Source organism: Ricinus communis, chromosome 5 (assembly GCF_019578655.1).
Source record: "Ricinus communis isolate WT05 ecotype wild-type chromosome 5, ASM1957865v1, whole genome shotgun sequence".
NCBI lineage: Eukaryota > Viridiplantae > Streptophyta > Magnoliopsida > Malpighiales > Euphorbiaceae > Ricinus > Ricinus communis.
Window position 1 is genome coordinate 15,896,846 of NC_063260.1, and position 24,801 is coordinate 15,921,646.

A 24,801-nucleotide genomic window follows, 5' to 3' on the forward strand; every position below is an offset into this window, starting at 1 on the left:
AGGGCCAAATTTGCAAAAATGGGCTACACAGCCAATTGACTGTTTGCTAAGCCGATTCAGCTCCGCGCATAGCTAATCGGTTGTATGATCAGTCAATTTGGCTTTGCATTTGCAGAGTCTGAATAAGACACTCATCAATCTTTGATAAAGCAACTGGATGAGAAGAATTCATGGGGCCTCCAAGAATGACAGAGAACTCTTCAATCATGGGGCACAACTCCTACCCATTAAATATGAAGTCATGGTCTTTTGGGTACCAAAAGTTCACAGTAGAATGAATAAACTCATAATCAAGCTTGGTGTGTTGCATAGATTTAAAGGAGGAAAGATGAAATTTCCCAAGTTTGATCCATTCATCACGAGTTAGGGTTTTGAGAAGGGTTTGTAGGCTTTTGGCACTTTTTTGAGATATGTTTTTTGACTTTTGAAGATGAAACCGCATATGGTAAAGTGTGGGAGGTATGGGCTATATAGAGATCTTACTTTTTTAATTTCTTGCTATGAGAGAAAGGAAAAGGGTACACCTGCTTAGATCCGGATGTTGGACTTTTGCCTTTATGCCCAATTTCTATTGATTACTCCTTAAGGAGGGGGCGATATCAGGATTGCTGGCGCCACTGATCAGGTGGAGCATGGAGCAGATCTAGTTACCATCATCTTAGTTAAAATCATAATTAGGTTAGACATATGTACAAAACCCATCAATATTTTAGTGGCGGCCTTATCACTTGCAGGTATGCAACTAAATCTCTTTTCTTTTATTATCATTTTTGCCTAAGCCGCCCTCTCGGGTTTTCAACTTAGCTAGCTTTTGTTTTAACTTTTTCCTAAATCATCCTTTCAAGTTTCCAACTTAGTAGACTTTATTTTTGCCTAAGCTACCCTTTTAAGTTTACAAGTTGGCTTCCTCTTTTCTTTTTCCTCTTTTCTTTTTCTTTTCTCTTTTGCAAATTTGGTTAAAAGCTTTGAATACTAACCATCCCGAGGGACATTGACAAATACGAACCGAAACACATGCAAGTTTGATTCATTATTATCTCACGGGACTATAATGGCTGAATTTCTTAGATGAAAGGCATTCTAAATACACTCATCTGTTGGACTTGCCCCTGGTGGAGGATTAAGCATTTCACACTCATGGTGTATGGTGACTGTGTACCCTTACCCGGACTGCGGGCATCCACCTTTTGTACTCCTTTAAGACTTTGCCACCAGTATGGGCAGAAGCAACATATTTTAGAATTTTCTCCTGGATTTGAAGGCTTCTCACTGAGATAGGATTTCCTAAATAAGATGGAGAGACTTTGGCCCCGTCGAGATATAGAGTGCAACCTTGACTTCAAAGGTGATCTGACCACTAATGATAACTTCAAAGCTTGGATTGAGCTTCAGATTACTAATTCTCTTAGATTTGTGAGCTTCAAGAGGACTGTAGAGCTAGCTGCTGATTCTAAGAATGTAGATGCAAATGCAAGGAAGAGGAGAAGATGAAAAATATGCTTCTTTTTAGATTTCATTTATTTTGCTTAGACTTTTAGCTTAGTTTTTATTTCAATTAGAGCGTAGAATGATAAACAAACATATGTTCATTTGATAATAATTCTAAATAATTTATTCATTTAGGAAAGGCCCAAATGGATACATTTTGATTTCTCATGATATAATCTTGTCATCAGCTAGTCCTTTCAGATTTTCTAACTGATTATTTTCTCTCATTGCCCTAATTTTTGCTTGACCAAACTATTTTAGGTTTTCTGATCGACATGCTATTTTTTCTATTTTATTTATATTTTATTTTTATACATAGTATTTCTTAAGACGATCCAGATTAATTGATTCAGAGAACTCATTTCCTTCCAAGTCTGAAATCTTAGCAACACCTTTAGGCAAAATTTTCTTTACCAAGTATGGACCTTTCCAGTTAGGCCCAAACTTCTCCCTTAGGTCAAATGTAGTAGGTCTCATATGCTTCAACACTAGATCACTAACTCTGATCTTCCCTAGCTTTACTTTCTTATTAAATGCCTTGGTTACCCATTTCTGGTACAACTACATGTGGCATAGAGCTTTCATCCTTTTCACATCGACTAGAGCCAACTGCTGGCGTCTCTGCTCGACCCACTGATATTCTAGTATTCCAGCCTCTAATATAACTCTTAAATATTTTAACTCTAATTCAACTAGCAAGACCGCTTCAGTCCCATAAACTAAAGAGTACAAAGTCTATCCCGTCGACGTCTGCTCAGTTGTTCGATATCCCCAAAGTGCAAAGGATAACCAAAATGACCAATCATTATAATTTCATACCATCTTCAAGAGTATTTTCTTCAAGTTCTAATCGACTGCCTCTATCGCTCCATTTACTTGAGGTCTGTATGGAGAAGACCTACGATGTTCAATCTTGTATTTCGCCAACAGATATGTTGTTTCGCCTATAAACTGCATGCCATTATCTATTACAATATGTTGTAGGACCCTATATCTGCAGATCAAATTCCTTTCTATAAACCTAGCCATTTTTCTTGCTCCAATGGTAGTGAATCAGTCAGCCTCGACCCATTTAGAGAAATAGTCAATTACCACTACTATGTATCTATGACCATTTGAAGGAGGAGGTTTATCTCTCCGATGATGTTGATTTTCCAATCTAAAAAAGGCTATGGGGATGCCAATTTATGTAGTTCAGTTTTAGGTATGTGAGCCAAGTCACTATGGAGCTAGCACTATGATATTTCCTTACCAAAGCTATACAATCCTTTTCCATTATTAACTAGTAATAATATTGGCATATAACCTTTCTGGTTTACACTATGCTATTCATATGAGGCATATATACCCCTTTATGCATTTCTTCCATGACAACATGCGCCTCCGCCTTAGTAATACATCGAAGCTGGACACCTGAAGTCATTCTCCTGTATAGCATTCCTTTGTGGCTAATGTAATTCCTAGCCTAGATCCGCAACACATACCTTTCCCTTGTAGTCGCTTCCTCTAGGTATTTCCTCTTCTACAAACCTTTTCAGATCATAAACCAAGGCTTTTCTTCTAGTCCCATCTAGACTTACATTATCTGGTCTCCTTGATAATAAGGCGCTTTAGATGTCACGATCACCAACGGCTTTATTGGAAGTTGCGATAGGTTGTCCTACATCAACCATAGGGTAGCCAGCTCATATGCCATCTGGTTCTCATCTCACGGCAAGTGTATGAATGAACACTTAGAGAAGTTACAAACTAAAGTCTTGAGATAATTGACACATGGCTTCAACCTTTCTTCTTTCATGTCCTATTCCTTAATGGCTTGTTGAATCAGTAGCCCCCGTAGACCATCAATTGCTTCGTTCCTACCACCATAACCGCTTTTAATCCAAATAAACACGCTTTGTACTCCGCCATGTTATTGGTCACTTTCACTAATGAGTGACGTTTCTCGATTTCGTAAGGAAGCTTATGCCACAAATCCAGAGATGAATCTGAAAGCCAACTTCCTCATTTGTGTATCTTCGTCTTTAGTTTTATTGTTTAACGAGCTATATTTTATAAACACAACAGTTTATATTTACAAGCATACAATACAACATGTGAGGTCTTCTTTAGTCTAGCCCATTAAGCCCAGCCCACATCGAAGTTATTAATTTTATTTACTAGTTAATTATGTACAAGGCCCACCTAGTCTAGCCCCATTATAAATATGATTTGAGTTCCAACTTTTAAATCTAAATAGACTACTTTTTATGTTAAGACCCAATTGTATGATCTTCAATCTAATATAGCCCAATTAAAATATGGCAAAGCCCACTAGGTATTATATTGATTTTAGAATTTAAGCCAATTACCATTAATTAACCTAATGGACTATAATCTTTATGTTGAATCCAATTTTAACCTAGAGTCTATGTGGTCCATTTTAATTAAGCAATCATGTTGCAATTATTTAATATACATTAAACAAAAATAAAGTACAATACATAGTACACAAATATCCTAAAAATACATCAGAAACTTGGAAAATTGGGGTTAGAAGGTGAACAACTAATTCGCGCTAGGGCTTTTGGTTGGTGATTTTGCGGCTTTTCACTCGATTCTCATCGCTCCGGAGCCAACTCCACATGCATACAAGGTTAAAAAAACAATTAGAATACAAGAAAAATGAAGCGAAAGAGATAAATAATATTAAATTAAATAGAAATCCTAAGAAAATCATGCAAACACTAAAAACAAGACTAACAATAAAGTAACAATGATGAATTTCAAGTTTTAATCATGGAACCCTAAAAACTAATTTAATTACAAAAAAAACATAAAGAAAACAAGAATTTACCATGCAACCCTAATCATTTGACTGAACAAATCTAAAATCCCAAAGAAAACATATTAAAATATTCAAAATCTTACAAACTATAGGCATGTTAATTTATAAAAAAAATTCATATTCTAATAATATAAAATACATAAAAAAACAAAAAAAAAAGACCTAGTCATGTTTCTAGAAGCATGAAGGAACAAAAGAACAATTTTATTGGAAAAGTGATATTGATGATGATGGATGTAGAGAAATTCTCAAGTTGTCACCGTAGATGGTTGTTTGCGAATCTCATGAGACGATCAAGCGGTTGAATCAAAGATAGGTTGGGAATGTAATACTGCTTGAGATTTGGAAAAAAGCTATGGTTGTTCTTGTAAAGTTTCCTAATATGTAGTTATTTCTTAATGACTTCCAAAAAAACTCTTTGTGCTCTTTGAATGTAGGGTTTCTTTTTAATGGTAGGTTGTTAATAATCAATGTCAATAATTGCTAAGAATCAATAAACTCTAGACCTAGGAGTTAATGATGTATATATAGATCTAGGATTACGAAACACAATGATAAGTTTTAAGTTTTTTTTAATAAAATATTTTCTTAATATTAGGAATAATATCCAATAAAAATCTTTAATATCTCGATAATTATTACAAAAGACCTTCTAGAAATTCATTTTGGACGTTTAATAGTCAAAATACACGTAAAACGGCGTCGAATCAAGAAAAGTAGTTAATCGACATTGTGTAATGTAGAGTCGATTCAGCTCTACGTAGAGCTGATTGGCTCTGGAGAGCAACGAAGTTTGAAAATTGTGTTTTAGCTCTTGAACTTGCAGAAACTACCGTTTCACCCCTCAAACTTAATATTTTCTAACAATTAAATCTATATTGATTCTAGAAAAGTGATTTTGATTCAATTATTCTCAATTCTAATTTTTGATTCGTCCACCTTCAGACTTTGAAACTCGAGAAAGATAGTAACTTTCATCATAGGATTTTCCGTAATTCCCTCGATTTCTAGTTTTGAAAAATTGGTGCTGATAGTAACAAATAATAAAAACATAAAAATGACTATCAAACAAATAACAAATCTACCAAAAACACAACAAATACCAAAATTACTAAACATATACCTAACTGAAACCAAAATACATAAACAAAAACTAAAATGAAAAAGTAATATAATATTTTTTTTCAAAAAAAATACCTTCACCAAGACATTTGAAATAAGCTCTTGAATAGTGACTTTCCTTCGTTCAACCCTAGTTTCAACTTTTTATTTTTTTAATTTAACAGAAGGAGATGAAGGAACATCTCTTTTTCTTGTTGACTTTCCCTAGTTTCAACATTTTTTTTTTAACAGAAGGAGATGAAGAAACATCTCTTTTTTCTGTCGATTTTCCCTCTACAATATATTTAGATGAAAAGACACTAATACCTTACTTCTTTTTCAAACTCTTGGCTATTAATTTTTTAATCATTTTATTAGAAACAATATTACTTGAAATCTTCTTTTTATCAATACAAATAGCATCCACCAAATTCCTTAAGATTTGAGAAAAATATTTTTTATATTTAAGAGAAGTAGAAGAACAAGTTAAAACCATCCCTTAAATAAAATCAACTGCAAAATCCTCTCTCTCTCTCTCTCTCTCTATATATATATATATATATATAATATCCACCACTAAAAAGAATTGAAAAAATAAACTATAATGTAAGACAATGTGCCGAAAAAAAGGAAGAAGTGAAAATTTAAAAATTAAAACGAAAAAAGAAGTTAAAAGAGAAAAAAAGAAAGAAGAGTGGAAAAAAGTGGTAAAAATGATATGACTAAAAGTAAAGTAAAAATGAAATGTTATATAAGTAAAAATAATAAAAATACAGTAAAAATGATTTTTTTTAAAAAGAAATTATAGCATTTTATGTAATATTCTCAAACTTATATTCATCGGAGGCTAGAAACTTTTATTTTGTTTAGCAGCTTTCTCAAAAACTCTCGTTTCAGTTCATTTGAATTTTCTAATTGATCAGTATCTACTTATTCAGGCAAAGGATGTTTATGAGAAGACCAAGTATGCCTTAAACATATTATGCATCAATTATGGATGGCTAACACGAGATATGAAACAAGCTGAAGAATCAAGTCATTCAATGTAAAAAATGAGCGCAAAACAGAAACGGAAAGGGAATCATATTCCTTTACCGGGAAATTAGCACGACTATGTATGAAAGTGTCTTCATGTTTGTCCTATACATCTATCATCAGGTGAAAATTATCAGGCGATGCTTTCAACATTAAGGGCTTACAAAAAGGTAATACTGAAAAAATTTAAGGCTTTTGGGACGCAGGAGCATTCTCTGTCAGCGAAGATCCTATGCGAAGCATAAGAGGGTATACAGGGCTAAATTCCTTATCTCCTCTTGATCTAACTTTAGCAGCATAATCATCTAGTGTTGCTTTGATGCCTTTCCAGATCTGATCTTCACCTTGTGAATCTAGCCACAATGAATACTGTAGATGCGTAAGTCTGTTTCTTTGCAGTGGCGATTGTAACTCATCAGGGCCTCGGGAGTAAACATGGTGAAGTATCACACTTGGTGGCAGATCTCGAAGAAGAGGAGACGCCTCCAGTTGAGATGTTTCTAGGAATATCAGAGGCCGGAATGCTCGGAGGGCACGGTATGGTGGACCAAGCTGCTCTACAGGGAACAAATTTTGGCCCACAGTTAACTCCAGCTCAGCCATGTCTCTAGCCATTCTGAGTTTCCCTGATTCTGAAAGAGGTCTTACAAGAGAAGCATTTCTTATAAAGAATGTCAAAACCCTTGATGCCATCCTTCTTACTAGTTGGGTGCATATGGTTTCTGTCCCCGCAGCTGTAGCATTTGCTGAAGTAGGCAACAGCCTAGACAAAAACTCAGTCCGAAAGTGAAGAAGGCACTTCTGCAAATCCTCCATGTAAGGCGAAGCATTGTTGTCCATTGCAGCATCCATGCCAAGAACACCAAAATTCTGTTCATGAATTTGCAAGATGCACGACTCAAGACGGTCAATCGTTGCTTTAAACAAGGGTGTGACTGAATCACGGGCAACCCCATATATTACACCCAATGATGGAGATAAAACATCTGCAGCAATAGTGGGCAGTCCCATAATCATAGACGATATGCGGGTATGAACTTCTTGCAGATGCTGACACAAAGCAAAGTTCTTGACCTGTGCTGGAGTTGCAGGACCTGTAATTTGACGTGCCTCATGACCAGCAGATATCTGCAATTCAAATGCAATTTGTTATCTTTCAAATGACAATGGTAGCTCAGTGATAATTAAAAATGATAAGCGGGTAGAAAAACCATGAAAATAAACAAATCATAAATTTTAAGCTTCAGTATTGGTTTACATATCTTAAGACTTTGAAAACGAAGAAATAAATTCCATGATTTATTAAATGATTATCAGATTGCCAGCAGGAAGAAGGATCTAATAGCAAACCCCCAACCCCCCCAAACCCCAACATGTTGTACTAAGCTATCTACAATTAGCAAAGCAAAGTGAATGCTGGGAAGAAATTATTGACATCATATTGTGCAATATGGAAGAATTATGACAAGAGGCAAGAACCAGAGTTACTTGACACTGAGCTTTTAAATATCAGAAGTTTTCATTCTTTGGATTAAGGCAACAATTACAAGTAAAAATATACAGACCATTTGACATATCACCAACATGTTTTGGAATCGTATAAGGAAAAATTCCACATTTATAGCCCCATATATCTTTGCAACTGAAAACAGATAAGAGAGAGAGAGAGAGAGAGAGAGAGCCAATGTCTATATGCGTATTGCATGCGCCTGGCAAAGTACCTGGTATTCTGCTCGTTCTGCCAGCAGAAGCAAAACCTTGCCAATTTCACGTAACACAAGAAGAGTCAAACGGCCATCCAATTGAACAGCTTCAATCTCTTCCTGAATACGTGAGATTATTCGAGAGATTTGCTCTTTGGATGGAACACCTCCACGGCTTGACACCGGGAAAACATTATTCACAAGATCTGAAAGGCGACTTAAACACTGAGCCAGAAAAGCTGTCTGGAAAATTTCAATAGTTTTAACCATCTGATCTTTTCCTTCCAAGCTGATGGCTGGTAAAACCCCTTTGACATCTGTATCCCGTGATATCCTTTCTAGTAGATTCTCTATCATTGTGAATAGTTTCGGATACCCCACAGTAAAGATCTCCTTTACAAAACTTGATGCAGTAAAAGCAGACTTCATTTGGCTTGCAAAAGTCTTCACAAGTGCCTCCCAAACTCGATCAGTTAACATGAGATCACCATCCTGAGTGAATATAAATCAATGTGAACAGAAGATAAAGTGAACTAGCTGAAAATCAAGATAACAGTCACACGACCCACAAAATCAGGAAATCAAATAGAGAACTGGCCTTTACGAGGAAAATTGAAGCACACTAAGATTGTATCATTCTTTAATCAGATCCAGAAATTACTAAGCTAAAGCATAATGATCACTTTATGTTGAGGAACCTAGTCAGAGTTCAAATTGAGACTTTAAAATGGAAACTAGGGACCACTAATGGCTCATGCTATCATACAAAGTGTCAAGCCAAACTTTAAAGAAAGAAAAAAAAAAAAAAAAAAAAACCTTTATCTTCCCCAGATATCAGCTCGAAAAGATATGAAATATAAATTTAATCTAATGTGCCTTTGGGTGCTGGAAGCTATTTTTACAATCTACTTTTGCCTTCAAAATGCTAGTTTAATCACTTCTTCAGAAAAAAGAATTAATTTAATGCTTTTAGTAACTAGTAAGAAGGAACAAGCAATTTGGCATCCTTTCTTCAGAACACTAAGGAAAGAAATTTGAAAAGCAGGTGTAGTCCTGATGCCAAGCTGTTATGTGGTATGGTGCAAGTATCAAACTAAATCAAATATCAACTAAGTAAGAGATAGCCAATCCTATCAACAACTATTCCTAGCAGATAAGACCCCATAAAACAAGTTGCTATTTCAGTTACTTCTACTTAGATATACTGCTCCAATTCCACCTTGCACCCTCAACCACCATATGACTATTATATATATTTCTGCTGTTTTATTTTTTTCTCATACCTCCCAGTTCATTTGGCACCATTTCCCCATACTCAACTCAAAAATGTATGTGTTCAGGAAGCGGTAACTTTAACCTTTCTTAGTGATTAGAATCCATTGAACACTGAATACAATGTTTCAGTCCCAAATAAACTCAGACATATATGGCTATATTTCAAATATGAACATCATAAAATCCAAACTCATATCCATGCTTCAGATTTTGGTTCTAGATTTATCATTATCAAAATCCTCACAAGCCTTCAGCTTTTAATTTGTTGCTAAACTATCAACTCTAAGCAGAAGTCCGAAATTTATTCTCTCTTAATTAGCTTTATATGGTGCAACTCTTCTGGGTCAACCTTTGCATGGTAGACCTTAATTTCAAATTCATTGATTTATTTCTATTTCTGTGACCACTAGGCAACACAAATTTAGGCAATGATTGCAAGTCAGATCTTTTTCCTAGCTAGGCCATCTAAGCCTAAACATTAGGATCTTGCAAATTCCAGTGGTGAACTTAGTTCGTCATAAGTGCCACCTTCAGTATTTGAAACACAATCAGAGCAGACCAACGAGAGAAAGAAGAGCGGGCTGCATTACAAAAACATGTTTCTTCGAGTCTTAGAAACCAAGAAATGCAGCAGAACAACACAAACCAATGTCATTGTAATAATCTAAGTTAGTTCTCAGTTTTCTCGAGCCTCAACTTTTAAATTCAATACCTTCCATTTCCAAGAATTTTTTAAGTGACCAAACATCAAATTCAGTTTAAGTTAAGCAATAGAAAACAAGCAAAATGTCTTTGAAGTACTCTCACCTTAATAACCTCATCAAGCAGCAAGACATGCGTAAAAGGATCCCTCTTTTTAGACAAGACTCTCTGCAAATGCCAAACAGCAACAACTACAGAATGCAATTGATCCATACAACCCCCCATTCTCTGCCACAATCCTTCTCTAGCCTTCACTCCACCTCCAATTTGTGGGGTTCCACTCCCTCTAACCCCTCCCGGCCCGAAGCCACTAGCACCGCCACCACCAGCAGATATAGCTTTCATATCCAAAGCTAAACTGACGCTCTTCACTCCAATACCTTTATACTTATTCACCAGATGCTCCACAGTAAACTTTAATTCACCCAAATTATAAAACACTTGCAACCCAGTACCCACTTCAGCTTGATTCAATCCATCCATTCCTCTCTCAAGAACTTTCATAGCTTCACTTCGCAATTTTTCCCCAATTTCTTTAATCCAATTCAACTCCTCATCTACACAATCAATTCCCATCAAATCATACTCATCACACATATTCAAGATCTCACAATGAAGCTGCGCTGCCTTAGCAAGATCCAACTTCTCAGGCTCTAATTCCGAAGCAGAGATCAAATCACGGAGCTTTTTACAGAGTCGAAGAGCACGGATGGTGTGTTGCAAAAGCTCCGCAGTAGAATGTAGATTAGAGAGTTGTTGGGTTTTTGATTGGATGGATCTATGAGGGTCAGAGAGTTCAGATCGCACGCGACGCACAGATGATTGAAGAGATGAGACGGCGGATCGGACGGTGGAGAGGGCGTGTTCGGCATGTTTAAGAGAAGATAATTGGTTGAGGAGATCAGTATGGCGGGAGAGGACTTCGGTGCGAAGTTGGGATTCGAGGAGACGGATGGCATGGTGGAGGTGTTCGGCGGTGGAGGCAGGAGAGCCGGAGGAGAGGGCGGCGGAGGAGAAGGAGGTGGAGGAGAAGGAAGGGGAGAGGAAAGGGGAGAGAACTGGGTCTTTGGATAAAGAGTCTAAGGGAGATGATGGAATAGCAGTTGAGGTGGGTGGTAAAGAGGATGAAGGATTTTTGAAGGTGGACAGGCGTTGGAGTGGAGATGAAGAAGAGGATGGAGATGTTGTGGCAGCAGTTGGAGATCTTTGCAGTGCTGCTGATGCCATTCTATTCTTCTTGTTCCGCACTTGCTGCTTCTTTTCGTCTCGCCACTTTTCCGATTTAAAAACATGTAACGGAATGGAATTTTTAACTGCTGGCGCCTGGCAGTTGTATACACATACAGTGTCATAATTAACCAACTAGCTAATTGCCTATTTGTGATTTTTATTTTGAAATTTTTTTTTCTATCCTATATATCCATATATATATCATTCACACCTATTTATTATTAATGATAATAAAAATTATATTAATTATTTAACACTGTATAAATATAATATATATATATATATATATATATATATTTATTTTGATGTATATAGATAATGTAGGTAAGGTTTCTTATTTACTTTTTGTTAAAAAATTAACAAATGATGCTGCATATATAATTTCAATATATAAATAATAATAAAATATAAAAATTCTACAACGAAGCTAAAATATAATTCATATGTAATAGTATTTGTCGATTTAAATTTTAATTATGATATTAATGTCCTAAAATTAATATACAGTTTAAAAATATGGAGTTCGCAGGAAAACAAAAATCAAGCTATAAGCGGGTGGCGGTTTAAAGCATGCACGTAATTATCTCTAGCAATTATGGCACTGCAAGAATTTTCGATTTAATTAGGAATATGTTAACTAATCATAAAGACTAGCATAAAAATAAAGCCACCACTTAGATAATTTTTTAGGAGACTTATATTAATTTGAGTAGCGTATTAGATTCCACAAGAAAGTTTCGCCACATCCAGAAATGTATCTGAAAGTCAATTTCCTTATCTGTATATCTTAGTCTTTAATTTAATTATTTAATAAGTTATTTCCTATAAATATAATAGTTTATATTTATAAACATTCATTACAGTATCTGAGGTCTCTTAAGTCTAACATATTTTATTTAAGCCCATTCCACACTTGATTTGTTAGTCTATCTCATTAATTGATTATGTACAAGGATTTACCTATTTTAGCCCATTTACAAATATGTTTTGATTCTACTTTTTTAAACCTAAATGGACTACCTTTTTTTATGCAAAGGCTCAATTATGTGATCTTAAGTCTAACATCGCCCAATTAATTTATTTAAAGCATGGTAGAGCTCACTACGTCTATATTGATTTTAAAATTAGCCAGATTACCATCTGATTAACCTAATAGACTATAATTTTCATATTAGATCCAATTTTTAATCTAGGGTTTATGTATCTAATTTTTAATTAGGCAATCACATTACAGTTATTTGGCATATATCAAACATTAAATAAAAATAAAAGTGCTAAAAATTAATCTAGTTATTACAACCCTTTCTACAACTAAAAGATGAAAGAAAAATACCTAAATACTAAGTACAATACATAAACACTACTAAAATACATCAAGAACTCAAAAATTAGCGCAAATATGCACAGTCGATCGGCTCTAAATTGATTCTAGAATAGTAATTTTGATTCAATTATTTTCAATCCTAACTTGGATTCGCCCATCATCATACTCTCAAAACTCGAGAAAGATCCAAAGTTCCTTACCCTTATGCACGAATTATTGAATAAGCCATCTTCCTATCAAGGTTGTAGTAACTTTCATCATAGGGCTTTTCATAATTCTCTTTATATATGGATCCGAAAAATAAGTGCTAACACTATAGATTAGCATTTTGAAACATGTCCTAATCTCCTTATTGTATATGGGTCTTAATGTAGCAGCAAGCCTGTAGTATTAAAATAATAATTAATGTATTGATTATTAAAGTACATAAGCATTGTTCTATAGGAGTTTGTTCTCTCCACTCTTTATAGGAGTGTTGGTTTCATATGTTTAGTTAGAACCTCCTCCTTGTGCTTTATATTATCATCTAGTGCTCATAATCCCTTTTTGTGTGTGCCCTCTTCTCATTTTTTGTTTGATCACATCCATCATTTACTGCCATTAAACTCTATATATCCACCCTACCTTTCCTCTCACAGCATGGACAAAGCCATAACGAAGGAGCCATCTCTTGACCTTGTCTCTTTAGAGACCACAAAATCTAAAGAAGAGACAGTTGTTTTGGTTGGAAGAATCTTAACTTGGAAGAAGTTCAACAAAGTGTAGTCCAAAATATTATCCAAAATGCTTGGTGAGCAAAAAGAAATTTTTATAGAAAAAGTGGTTGAAAATATCTTCTCCTTTAAGTACTAAAACAAGGAGATGGCACAATGGATCTTACAAAATAGGTCATCCTCATCCACAATCAACTCTTGACCATACAAAAATTCCCTTTGATTATACGATTGAGTTAGATTTCAACACCATAAGTTTTAGGGTCCAAGCTCATAGACTATCCCCCAAGCCAAATTCATAAGGAAAATGCTTAAAAGATTGCTAAACTATTTGTCGGTTTAGAAGAAATTGATTTGGAAACAAACAAAAGTTTTTTTGTGGAAAAAATTCTTGAGAATAAGGGTGTTAGTGGATGTGTCCAAGTCGCTACTTTTGGGTTTCAACACTAAGGACAAAGCATGTAAACCTACATTGGTGAAATTTAAATATGAGAAATTACCTGATTTGTGATTGTGTGTGGTGTCATTAGCCATTTAGCCAGAATGTGTAGGAGCAATCAAAAGGAAACATAATATGATCATAAGAAGTAGAAATATTGTCTTTGGCTATTCATACCTCCTATAAGATCAAGAACTAGCAATTCTGGAAAGGATGCCGCCCTAAACGGTCATGACCAGGAGGCCCTACTAGCTTCGATAACCAACTGATGATTAGAGACATAAAGGAGAAATAGGATCCCGAAATCTAAGGCAAAAAAGAGCCTCTGACATAAAAGTAGATCTTGAAACGACTAAAGATTCAAGAAGCTAAAATGATAATGGGAATTGAGGGAATTTGATAAAAGACAAACCAATCAATAACACAATATAGCAATAGAGATTCCGAAAGTCAAGGAAGAGCAGTACAAAACTGATCATAGAAATCCCAAATATTGCTTTTTTATGGAAATGAGACATGAGCAGGAGAAAAGTTAGGGCGGCTGACAGCTTTATACCAATCCTAAGAATGGCCCTTCCCCTCATACTCAAACCTTTATGAATTTCCAAATCAATCCCACCTTAACCCCAAAACTTGGGCCAATGACTAAGGCCTATTCCAACATGAATACTAACCAAGCTTGTCAACCTACCTTAATGAACACTTTGGTCAACCCTCCTTCTCAAGCCTATTCTTTGGTTGTTGCCTAACAATGCTTTATTGCATCCTTTGAAGGGCCTATTATACACTTTTAAGCCAATTTCCCTATCGAGCCTCACTTAGAACCTAAACTTAGGGGATAGTTAATGTGACCAAGGCTAAGAGTCCATATACTTCAAGAGGCCCAAGACTGTTTAAGCATCCAAGAAGGATTAATCACAAGATCAAGGGCCAAAAAGATGAAGGAAGCACTTGTTAGGCTTATCAAGAATATTTGGGTTCAAGATACTACAAGCCATGATGAGTCAACTCTAAAATCAAGTCTAAGACTTATTAGCTTGATCTAATACCTAAGAGCTTAATTAATTCCAATTGGGCCTTAATTATTCAAATCAAGCTAATAAGGCACTAAGAAAGCAAGTTGGGCCATGATAAGTCAACTCTACAATCAAGTCTAAAACTTATTAGCTTGATCTAATACCAAAGATCTTGATTAATTCCAATTGGGCCTTAATTATTCAAATCAAGCTAATAAGGCACTAAGAAAGCAAGTTGGGCCAAGAAGAACTTAAGGAGCAAGCCCATGTGTGTGACCTCTTTAAGTAATTAGGGTTTCAACTTAAACTTGTTGACTAGTCAACAAGGGGGTGGCACCTTCTATCTTCTATTTAAAAAATTTCTTATTTGTTTATTTTATTTAGGAACTAATGATATACTTCCTAAATGATTTATTTCCTTTTTTCTAGCTTAATTATAGGGGACATATGATTGTTAGCTATTTAAGAATTTTATTTTATTTCTTATTTAGTTTAGGAAGTAATCAATTGTTTTCTAAGTGATTTTATTCCTTTTTTAGTGTTATTCTAGGGTTGTAGGAGGCCTATAAATACCTTGTATTCGACTACTTATTTCAATCAATCTTGTATGAATTATTTTCTTATCAATAAAGTGAGTTATGTTTTCACTTTGTTCTTTGTGAACTTTTAAAGTTTTCTTGCATAGTTTGCAAATTCCTTGTCTTATCAATTTTTAAAACTTAATCTTGTAAGCTTTTAGAATTGTGGCGACATACATCTTTTATAACTAAAGTTCTTGATTCCTTATAATAAAAGGGTTTTAGTTTCGTTATCATAGATCTGAATTTAACAATCCTAAAGTTAGCATCAATTTCGATTTGAGTTCTATCTCTCTATAGATAGAGTTCACATCATTTGGTATCAGAGCTTCAGCTTCAAATTAGGTTTACTTATCCAATTTTCAATTCTTTGTTTATTTTCTTATTGATTTAATTTTTTTACCTTATTCAAAAAAATTCAGAGAAGGTCGAGATTATCTTTGTTATACCAAAAGGCCAAAAATTGATGTCTTATTGCTAAAAAGTTTAGATTCAAGCAAAACACCAGCATAGCAAGTTCTTTTGTTAATTCCGCCTATATTCAAAAAGAAAAAGAAAAGAGTTCATGCAGTTTTAGTTTGCACCTAGTTAAAAAAAAATAATAAGAAGAAAGTTATATGGTGCATAAAAAGTGAGTTGGAAGTGGTCTTATAACTACAAAACACGATTCCTTATTGAATTTCATTTATTACCCATTCCTTTACAATTATGGCAGCCTATACCTTTGATATGCATTGTGTTACACATGTTTATATGCCCAATTACTTCTATTTTTGTGCATAGTTATCTTGTTTTATGCCAGAATTACATGTGTTTTGGTTCCTTTCACATTTCAGGTGATCATTGATAGACATTATCAGTATATGAGGGAGACACGTGCGAATACAGACTAGAATCCATCAAAATTGAGCAAAGGCTAGCATTTCAAGGTTGAGCACAAACTGGACTCTGGTTGTGCTGAACCATCGACATTTGACCCTCAAAGATGACCTTTCGGCATGGTTTTCGAGGCCACGACAATCTCCATCACGGTCTGTGGTGGCTTAACTCCAGCGAGGGCACGGTCAGGGAGAAGAGGCCGTGCTAACCTGCACGGGCTTGACCACGACCATGCTGGGACATTTATATAGGTAAAATCGATTTCTTTTATAAGGGGCTCGGTTTTCTAACTTTAGATCTCATATACGCGCGCGAGCCACCCTATTTTATACTTCGATATTCGACTTTAGAAGACTATTTCGCATATTGAAGGATGAATTTCAGTGGTTCAAGCATCATATTGAAGATCAATAATGGATTTGAAGGCAATTCGAGATTCATTATTCAGATTTGGAGATTTAGAACTATTCATCTGACTTGAAGAAGAAGGGTGTACATGTATGAGTAGCTAGAACTGTTGAACCCATTAGGGTTCCTTTGTTTGTTGGATTGCACTTAATATTTATGAGGTTTTGATTATCAATGCTTATATTCTTTTTGCTTTTAGTATTAACAAGATATCACATTATTCATGAGACGTTATGAACTGTGTTGCTCAGATTACTTTTTGTAATTAAGAATTAACAACTCTTAATAGTAGTGGATTAATCTTAAGGCTAACCTAAAATCAATAGAAGGAAGAGATTCCATCGTTTAGGTTCTTAGGTTTAGGAATTTGGTGTTCTCGAGAGGGAACTCAAATTCAATTTAGAATCCGCTCACGGGTAATCACAATTGGTAATCAATCTAATTTCTACTTTCACTAAAATCCAACTAGCTTAGGTCCCTTTGGGTTTGCTTTCTTCCTTTTATTGTTTCACTAAACCTTTGTAGATTACTTGACATTTAGCTAATCACTTAGCTTGCATCTAATCATAGAATAGTAACTTCGTCAATTTTATTTAAGGTTAGATAATATAAGACGCTGGAGTAGTTTTAGGATCAACCTTTTCCTAGAATACGACCTTGATACTCGCCATTAGTGCTAGTCTGTATCGATAGGTTCACTGCCTTAGATTATAGCTACATAAATAGCCTATCAAGTTTTTGGCGCCGTTGCTGGGGACCTTTTTGTGTGAACTAGAGTGAATTTGTGTTTGTGTTACTCTAGCCATTTTTATTTTCTGTCTTTTGATTTTTTTTTTCTTTATTCTTCTTTTCATTTATGTGTTCTTTGGTTGCTGCCTCTTAATTTGAAGTCGTTTATGATCAGGAGCTCTAATCCTACCATTGTAGATCCTCTTGTTGGACTAGAGCGATCCCTCTGTCTTTTGAGGAAGCGTATGCAAGAAGAAGAGGAAGCGGGGATAGAGATTGAAGCCTCTGCGAATAGACCAGTAGAGATGGGAGATAATAACAACAACCATGATGCGGATGAAAATAGGACAATGTATGAGTTTGCTAGACCCTCTCTTGTAGGGACATAAACGAGTATAGTTCGACCACCTATGGCAGCCAACAACTTTAAGATAAAGCTGAACATGATACAAATGGTCCAGAATCGTGTGCAATTTGGGAAACTGCCGAGCGAGGACCCAAACGCTCACATAGCCAACTTCTTGGAGATTTGTGATACCTTTAAGATAAATGGAACGACTGATGATGCCATTCGGTTGAGGCTGTTTCCTTTTTCTTTGAGGGACCGAGCGAAGAGATGGTTGCAGTCACTCCCAGCCAACACTATTACAACATGGAGTTCTTTGGCTGAAAAATTCTTATATAAGTACTTTCCTCCTGCTAAAACTGCTAAATTGCAAAATGACATATCTTCTTTTGTGCAGTTCGATGACGAGAGTACGTATAATGCCCGGGAGAGGTACAAGAATTTGCTTCGATTTTGCCTGCATCACGAATTACTAGTATGGATGCAGGTTCAAACTTTTTATAGCGGTTTGAACCTCGGTACTAGGTAGATGGTAGATCGTGGGCCTAAATAAGTGAGACGCTTGAGGATAAAATCTAATAGAGAGATGGCCATGAACAACTACCAATGGCAATCTCTGACAAGTCGGCCTACAACAGGAGTTGGTCAACCTAGCCAAGATTTACAGCAACCTTGGCACTCGCCTGTGGAGCTGGACCAAGAAAATAGACTAACCCATATGCCAGTTTATATGCTCTACACTACGATGCAAACCTAATATGTCGGAGATATGTTTGCTTCACCTTCCACTTTTTCTCCTTCTTTATCCTCTATTGTTTCTTCTAACCTTGAACAGGTAGACTATATGGGTAATGCACCTAGACATCAGAACAATCCATACAGCAATACATACAATCCTAGTTGGCGCAATCATCCAAACTTTAGTTGGAGGAATAACAACGCCTAGGGACCACCTTGGCCAGATTACATCAAAGCGAATGTTCTAAGCAAGCAAGCTAGTCCATCCCAACTACCTCCACTTCAAGAGAAGCCCAATCTCGGGAGTTTATGATAGATCAGTTGGAAGACTTAGGAATCAAGAGAGCCTTCATTTAGAATTTGGAGAACCAGATAGGCCGGATTTCTAAGATATTGGTTAAGAGACAACCAAGAACACTCCTTTGCACTATAGAGTCTAACCCCAGGGAGCACTGCAAGGCTATCACCTTGTGATTAGGTAGGCAGTTATCTAGTTCCTTACCTATAGCTGATAATGATAATGTTGTTATATAGGATTAGCCTACCAAGATGGAGCCAAAGCCTGAAGAGATAGAGCCTGTGAGAGTTGAGGACAAGAAAAAGAGCCCAGTGAAAGAGTACCAGCCACCTATCCCATATCCTGCTCGACTGAGGCAGGAAAAGGTTGACCAGCAGTTTAGTAAGTTTCTAGACCTTTTTAAATAACTGCGTATTAGATTAGCTTCCTTTATGCTGTTGAGGCTATTATTACTTAGTCAAACGCTTAAAATTTTTGAAGGAGATATTGAGCAATAAGAGGAAACTGGAGGACTTGAGATTGGTGACCCTGAATGAAGAGTGCTCCGCCATTCTACAAAATAAGTTGCTTGTTAAGAGGCGTGATCCAGGGAGTTTCATTGTACCCTGTGTCATTGGTGAATTACCTATTAGTGGTGCTTTAGCTGACTTAGGAGCTAGTATTAACTTGATGCCCACTAGCTTGTTTGATAGACTTGGTTTGAGTGAGCCTAAACCCACTTGGATGAGCATTCAGTTAGCTGATAGGACTATTAAGATTCCTAGGGGTATAGTTGAGGATGTACTTGTTAAGGTAGACAAGTTTACATTTTCTGTTGATTTCGTTGTCATGGATATGGAGGGTGAGAGTGTTGTGCCACTGATCTTAGATAGACCTTTCCTTGCTATATCTAGGGTTGTTATAGATGTTTGTAATGGGAAGCTCCAACTTAGGGTAGATGACGAGACTATCACCTTTGACTTAACGACTTCCATGAGACATTTCCTAAACCATGATGATACTGTATGTTTTGTGGATGTCTTGGATGATGTTGTTGAGTCTCATATACATGAGATTTTGCTTGATAATCCTTTGCAGGTTGCATTGCAAGGAGATGAAAATGAGTATTCCACGAAACCCTGAACAACTGCGCTACAGACAGCTGCGTACCGTGGTCTCCTTCGACCCGTTTGTTTCTCTTGGCGGTGGTCAATGCGGTAGAAACCTTCTATTGAGGACCCCAATCCTAGAGTTAAAGGAATTACCCAAGCACGAAAGTTAATGGATGAGAGGCAAAGGTGTCAAGTAGTTATTGCGGCGGAGACTCTCAGGATTTAGTCTCGGCCCTTATAAAATGGGGAATCAACGGTTTTGTTCGCATAAGATCACGATGGATGATAGTTTCTGCAGACCCGAAGACGAGACAACTTAACAGTTACAGGTGGTGAAAAGGAGGTAATTAAACTTCTTCATTCATGTTTGATTTATCCCATATCTGATAGCTCTTGGGGGAGTCCTATGCAGGTTGTGCTAAAGAAAGGAGGGATGACTATGATAAAGAATGAGAAGCACAAGTTGATACCAACAAGGATGGTAACCGGTTTTTGGGTTTGCATCGATTATAGGAAGCTAAATGATGCAACCATGAAGGACCACTTTCCCCTTCCATTCATTGATAAGATGCTTGAGCGTCTATCGGGCCATAGTTTTACTATTTTCTTGATGGCTTTTCAGGTTATTTCCAGATACCAATCGCACTTGAGGACTAGGAGAAGACAACCTTTACTTGCCCCTATGGGACGTTCGCATACCAGAGGATGCCATTTGGTTTATGCAATGCACGTACCAACTTTCAGAGATGTATGATGGCGATCTTCCATGATATGATTGAGGAGTCTATGGAGGTTTTCATGGATGACTTCTCAATGTTTAGTAACTTTTTCTTACACTGATTGTCTAATTTAGAGTGTATGCTTGCACGATATGTTGAGGCAAATTTGGTTCTTAATTGGGAAAAATGTCATTTTAAAGTGAGAAAGGATATTATGTTGGGGCACAAGATTTCACATGCGAGGATGGAGGTAGATAGAGCTAAGGTAGAGATCGTATCAAAATTGCCACCCTTTAGTTCTATTAAGGCTGTTAGGATTTTTCTAAGATAGCTAGGCCTCTTACTCAATTGCTTGTTAAGGATGTACCTTTTATGTTTGATTCGGATTGCCTACAGGCTTTTGAGTTATTAAAAAAGTTACTAACCACAGCTCCTATCATGGTTTCACCTAATTGAGGGCTGCCCTTTGAACTTATATATCGATCTTGGAGAGTAGGTAGTTGGACCTGAAGTTGAGAAAGTTCCAACCTATCTAGTATGCTAAGCAAGATGTTGACGGATGCCCAAGAAGCACCTATACCACCATTGAAGGAGAGTGATCATAGTGGCCACGCTACGCGACAAGTTCGTTCATACCTTGTGCTATCAAAGACTTCATGAGGTAGAAAAGAATGATGCTAAACCAAGACTAATTAGATGGAATTTACCTCTCGCAGGAGTTTGATACAGAAATCAAGGATAAAAGTGGAAAACTTGACGAGGATCACTTCATTGAGGTTGAGAACCCGAAGCTCACGACACTTGACGAGAGGGCCATTGATGATAGTTTCCCGATGAGCATTTGTGTTCACTGCAGGTATACATCGATTCCCCTTGGTTTTCGGATTATGCAAATTATTTGGTTGTGGTCCTACCAAAGGATATGTTATATCGCCGACAAAGAATAATTTCTTCCTTGACTTGAATACTACATTTGGGAAGACCCTTACATTTCATGTTCAGGGAGTGATTTAGAGGTATATGGAGAGACCGAGCAACCAGAGGCTATCAGTGGCCAATTTTATGACTAGGAAGGTATTGATCGGGATTCTCTCTTGCCACGATCTTTCAGATCAGAGCCTTTTTTCCGGGTTGCTGTGATGCATCTCGGCCGGTCGGTAACATCTCTTCCCCGTGATGAGATGCCTCGGAGACTAATATATACAAGTTGTTGAGATTTTTGATGTTTGGAGCATCGACTTCATGGGACCCTTTCCTTCTTCTTATGGAAATAAGTACATGCTTGTGGCTGTTGAGTATTTTTCTAAGTGGCCAGAGGCGCAAGCTTTTCCCACCGATGATGCTAGGGTAGTTGTTAGGTTCCTCAAGAAATTATTTGCTAGGTTTAGTACACCTAAAGCATTGATTAGTGATAGAGGGACCCATTTTTATATGAAACTTAATCGGGGTCACACGCCCTCTCTACACCCTATCACCCACAAACTAGTGGGCAAGTGGAGGTAACTAATAGAGGTTTAAAATGCATTCTAGAGAGAACTGTGGGGACTAGTAGGAAGGATTGGGCTGCTAAGTTAGATGATGCATTGTGGGCTTTTAGAATAGCATATAGGACTTCTATTGGTTTTACACCGTATAGGCTAGTTTATGGTAAGACGTGTCATTTACTTGTTGAATTGGAACACAAGGCCCTTTGAGCTTTGAAATCATGCAATTTTAGTGTTGATTCTGCAGGTAAAGAAAGATAATGGCAGTTGGATGAGTTAGAAGAGTGGCGTCAGCAAGCTTATGACAACTCCCTAATTTACAAAGACTGAAAGGCTTGAAAGAGTTCAAACTTGGAGACAGGATTCTCTTATATAACTCACTCTTCGGTTGTTTCCAGGTAAGCTGAAGAGCTGATGGTCAGGACCGTTAGTAGTCAAGCAAGTCTTTCCATATAGCATAGTGGAGCTGCATCATCCAGAGAAAGGAGACTTCAAGGTTAATGGGCATAGGCTGAAGCACTATCACGAGAGCTCGTTAGAAGTTAAGGAGCGAGTGAACATTGTGCTTTTCCCGCAAGAGTAGTCCATTGTTGAGTCCAGCTAAAAGACTCAACCAAAAAGAAGCACTTTTGGGAGGCATTCCTATATTTAGCTTTACATTTTTATCAATCGTTTGCATGCTTGGTGGTAATTAGAGCAGTTGTTTAATTACTATACTTAATTGTTTGAAGTTATGTTTTTAATAACTTAAGTTGGATTTTTGGTGATTGGTGAATATTAGCTTCACTGTTTGATCCATTTTTACGTGACTTATAGCCTGAATGTGTATGTATGTGTGTTGAATGCAGGTAGGGAGTTAGGCGGTTCGAGATGTCAAACTTGGAGGTTCAGCATAGGCCAAGTCAAGGCCGTGTTTAAGAAGGACAAGGAAGGGCTTGGAAATCAGTTGTTCACCACGGCTTCTACAGGCATCACGGGCGGAAACACCATACCGTGCTAATCAACACAGCCACGCCCTTGCCCATGCTGAATATGCACATAGACAAGCTTGGAAATGGTTGTCCACCACGGCTTCCGACGACACCACGGGCTGCAACACTAGGCTGTGTTGATCAGCATGGCCATACCCTTGCCCATGCTGAATATGCATGTAGAAGGCTCTTAAGCTTCGAGTCAGGCGGTTGACCTGACCATGTCTTCACTTCGCGGCCGACTCTGACTATAAATAGAGGCCATTTCTAACCTCTTACAAGTTTCCCTCACTAAGTACTAAGGTGTTTTCCTTCTTTTTCTCAATTTTTCTTACCTATCACGGCAAATTCAAGTAAGTTTCTTCACATTTTGCCCTTAATTTGGTTAAGTTTGAGTTCTTTATGTATTTTTTTTACTATTTAGGACATTTTGATATGCAATTTTTGTTATCTTATATTCTTTGCATCACTTCCTTTTAATTGTTAGTGTTTTGTTCAATATTTATTGCTTTGATTGGTTTATTTTTTTTATTTTTATTTACACTGCTCGAGTTTGATTTGGATTATAATTAGCTCAGATTAGTTGTTGTATTTGTGTGATTTTAATAATGACATGCTAAGTGTGGGGTTCGAGAATAGTAAAGTTAATTTATGATATTTTATATTGATAAATTCATAGCATAAATTCTCTTTACTTGGTGATTAATATTGTAGGCCGGAATGCCATTGGGCATTAGTTTTCTATAGGAAATTGAGGCTTTAGGCATAATGTTAAGCCTAAAGTTTTCTATTAATCGGTCTATTAGTTGTTTTAAATTTTAGTAAATTTATGTTAACTTGATTACTTATTCGACACTAATGATTGATCAGATTATATGATGAGGAATGAGACCAAGTCCGTTGCCATCAACCACGCATGCTACTTTACTAGCGGCTCACGTGGGAACTCTTCTAAGCAACCCACCACAACAACCACGAGTCCAGCAAGAAGAATAGTAGCTGCAAATCCACTTTCGACATCGCTTATGGACATTCAAATCTTGCGCTGATGAAGCTTCGCTTAAATCATGAGAATGGCAAGTAAGCAATGGCCGAAAATGCATTGATTTTGTATCCTTGGAAAGAGTTTGATTGGCTCAGGATACTCGTGCAATATTTGACACACTACCTTATGCATGTTTCTTCGACATAATTGAACCATCGCGAGCTCACCATTGAATTTTTAAGCACCTTCTTCCTATAGCAATAGATCATAAACTAGCATCGCGCATGGTTTAGGACTTGAAGGAGGAAGGGAGTTCTCTCGATGTCAATCCGCATTGGGATGCACTGTTTATAGTAGGCGGCGAAGCGGCAGATGGCTATTAGGATGCATCTATGTCCACCCCATCTCTTACGACACCATGTGGGATTCATCGTCGTCGCGAAACAACTACCTAAAAGGCCGCGGATCATCATCCTATCTTGATGCACTTCTAGCTTACACTATTATAAAGGGTAGGAGATAGTTTTGGAGGCCAGGCCGATGTATTCATTCTCTAGGCTATGCAACACTATAAGAAGCTTCATAGGGGTTTTGCTTGCCGTCATTCATATGTACATTCTTTGCTGACTAGATTGGCCAAGAGATTGGATGTATTGGATGACTATCCATCAGAGCTTCTCGGATTGCGACATGATAGCATTAGAGGTTAAACAGATGATCAA

The 24,801-nt window shown here is 36.8% G+C and overlaps 2 protein-coding genes and 1 non-coding gene across 3 annotated transcripts; 1 reads left to right on the plus strand and 2 right to left on the minus strand.

The window, feature by feature from the left end:
* Nucleotides 1-6,477: 6,477 nt before the first annotated feature.
* On the minus strand, nucleotides 6,478-11,440 carry LOC8263089 (conserved oligomeric Golgi complex subunit 5). The gene is made up of 3 exons (XM_002526604.4): nucleotides 10,237-11,440; nucleotides 8,173-8,646; nucleotides 6,478-7,579 (listed from the first exon to the last, which is right to left on the minus strand). The coding sequence occupies exons 1-3, from the start codon at nucleotides 11,356-11,358 to the stop codon at nucleotides 6,638-6,640; spliced, it is 2,538 nt and encodes an 845-aa protein (XP_002526650.2). The 5' UTR covers nucleotides 11,359-11,440; the 3' UTR covers nucleotides 6,478-6,637.
* Nucleotides 11,441-18,158: 6,718 nt separating this feature from the next.
* LOC125370230 lies at nucleotides 18,159-18,264 on the minus strand. The gene has a single exon (XR_007216202.1). It is a non-coding gene; the product is annotated as a small nucleolar RNA R71 (small nucleolar RNA).
* Nucleotides 18,265-19,080: 816 nt separating this feature from the next.
* Nucleotides 19,081-19,951, plus strand: LOC125370013. Its single transcript, XM_048373582.1, has 2 exons — nucleotides 19,081-19,194; nucleotides 19,310-19,951. Exons 1-2 carry the CDS (start codon nucleotides 19,081-19,083, stop codon nucleotides 19,949-19,951), a joined length of 756 nt encoding a protein of 251 aa, XP_048229539.1.
* The last annotated feature ends 4,850 nt before the right edge of the window (nucleotides 19,952-24,801 follow it).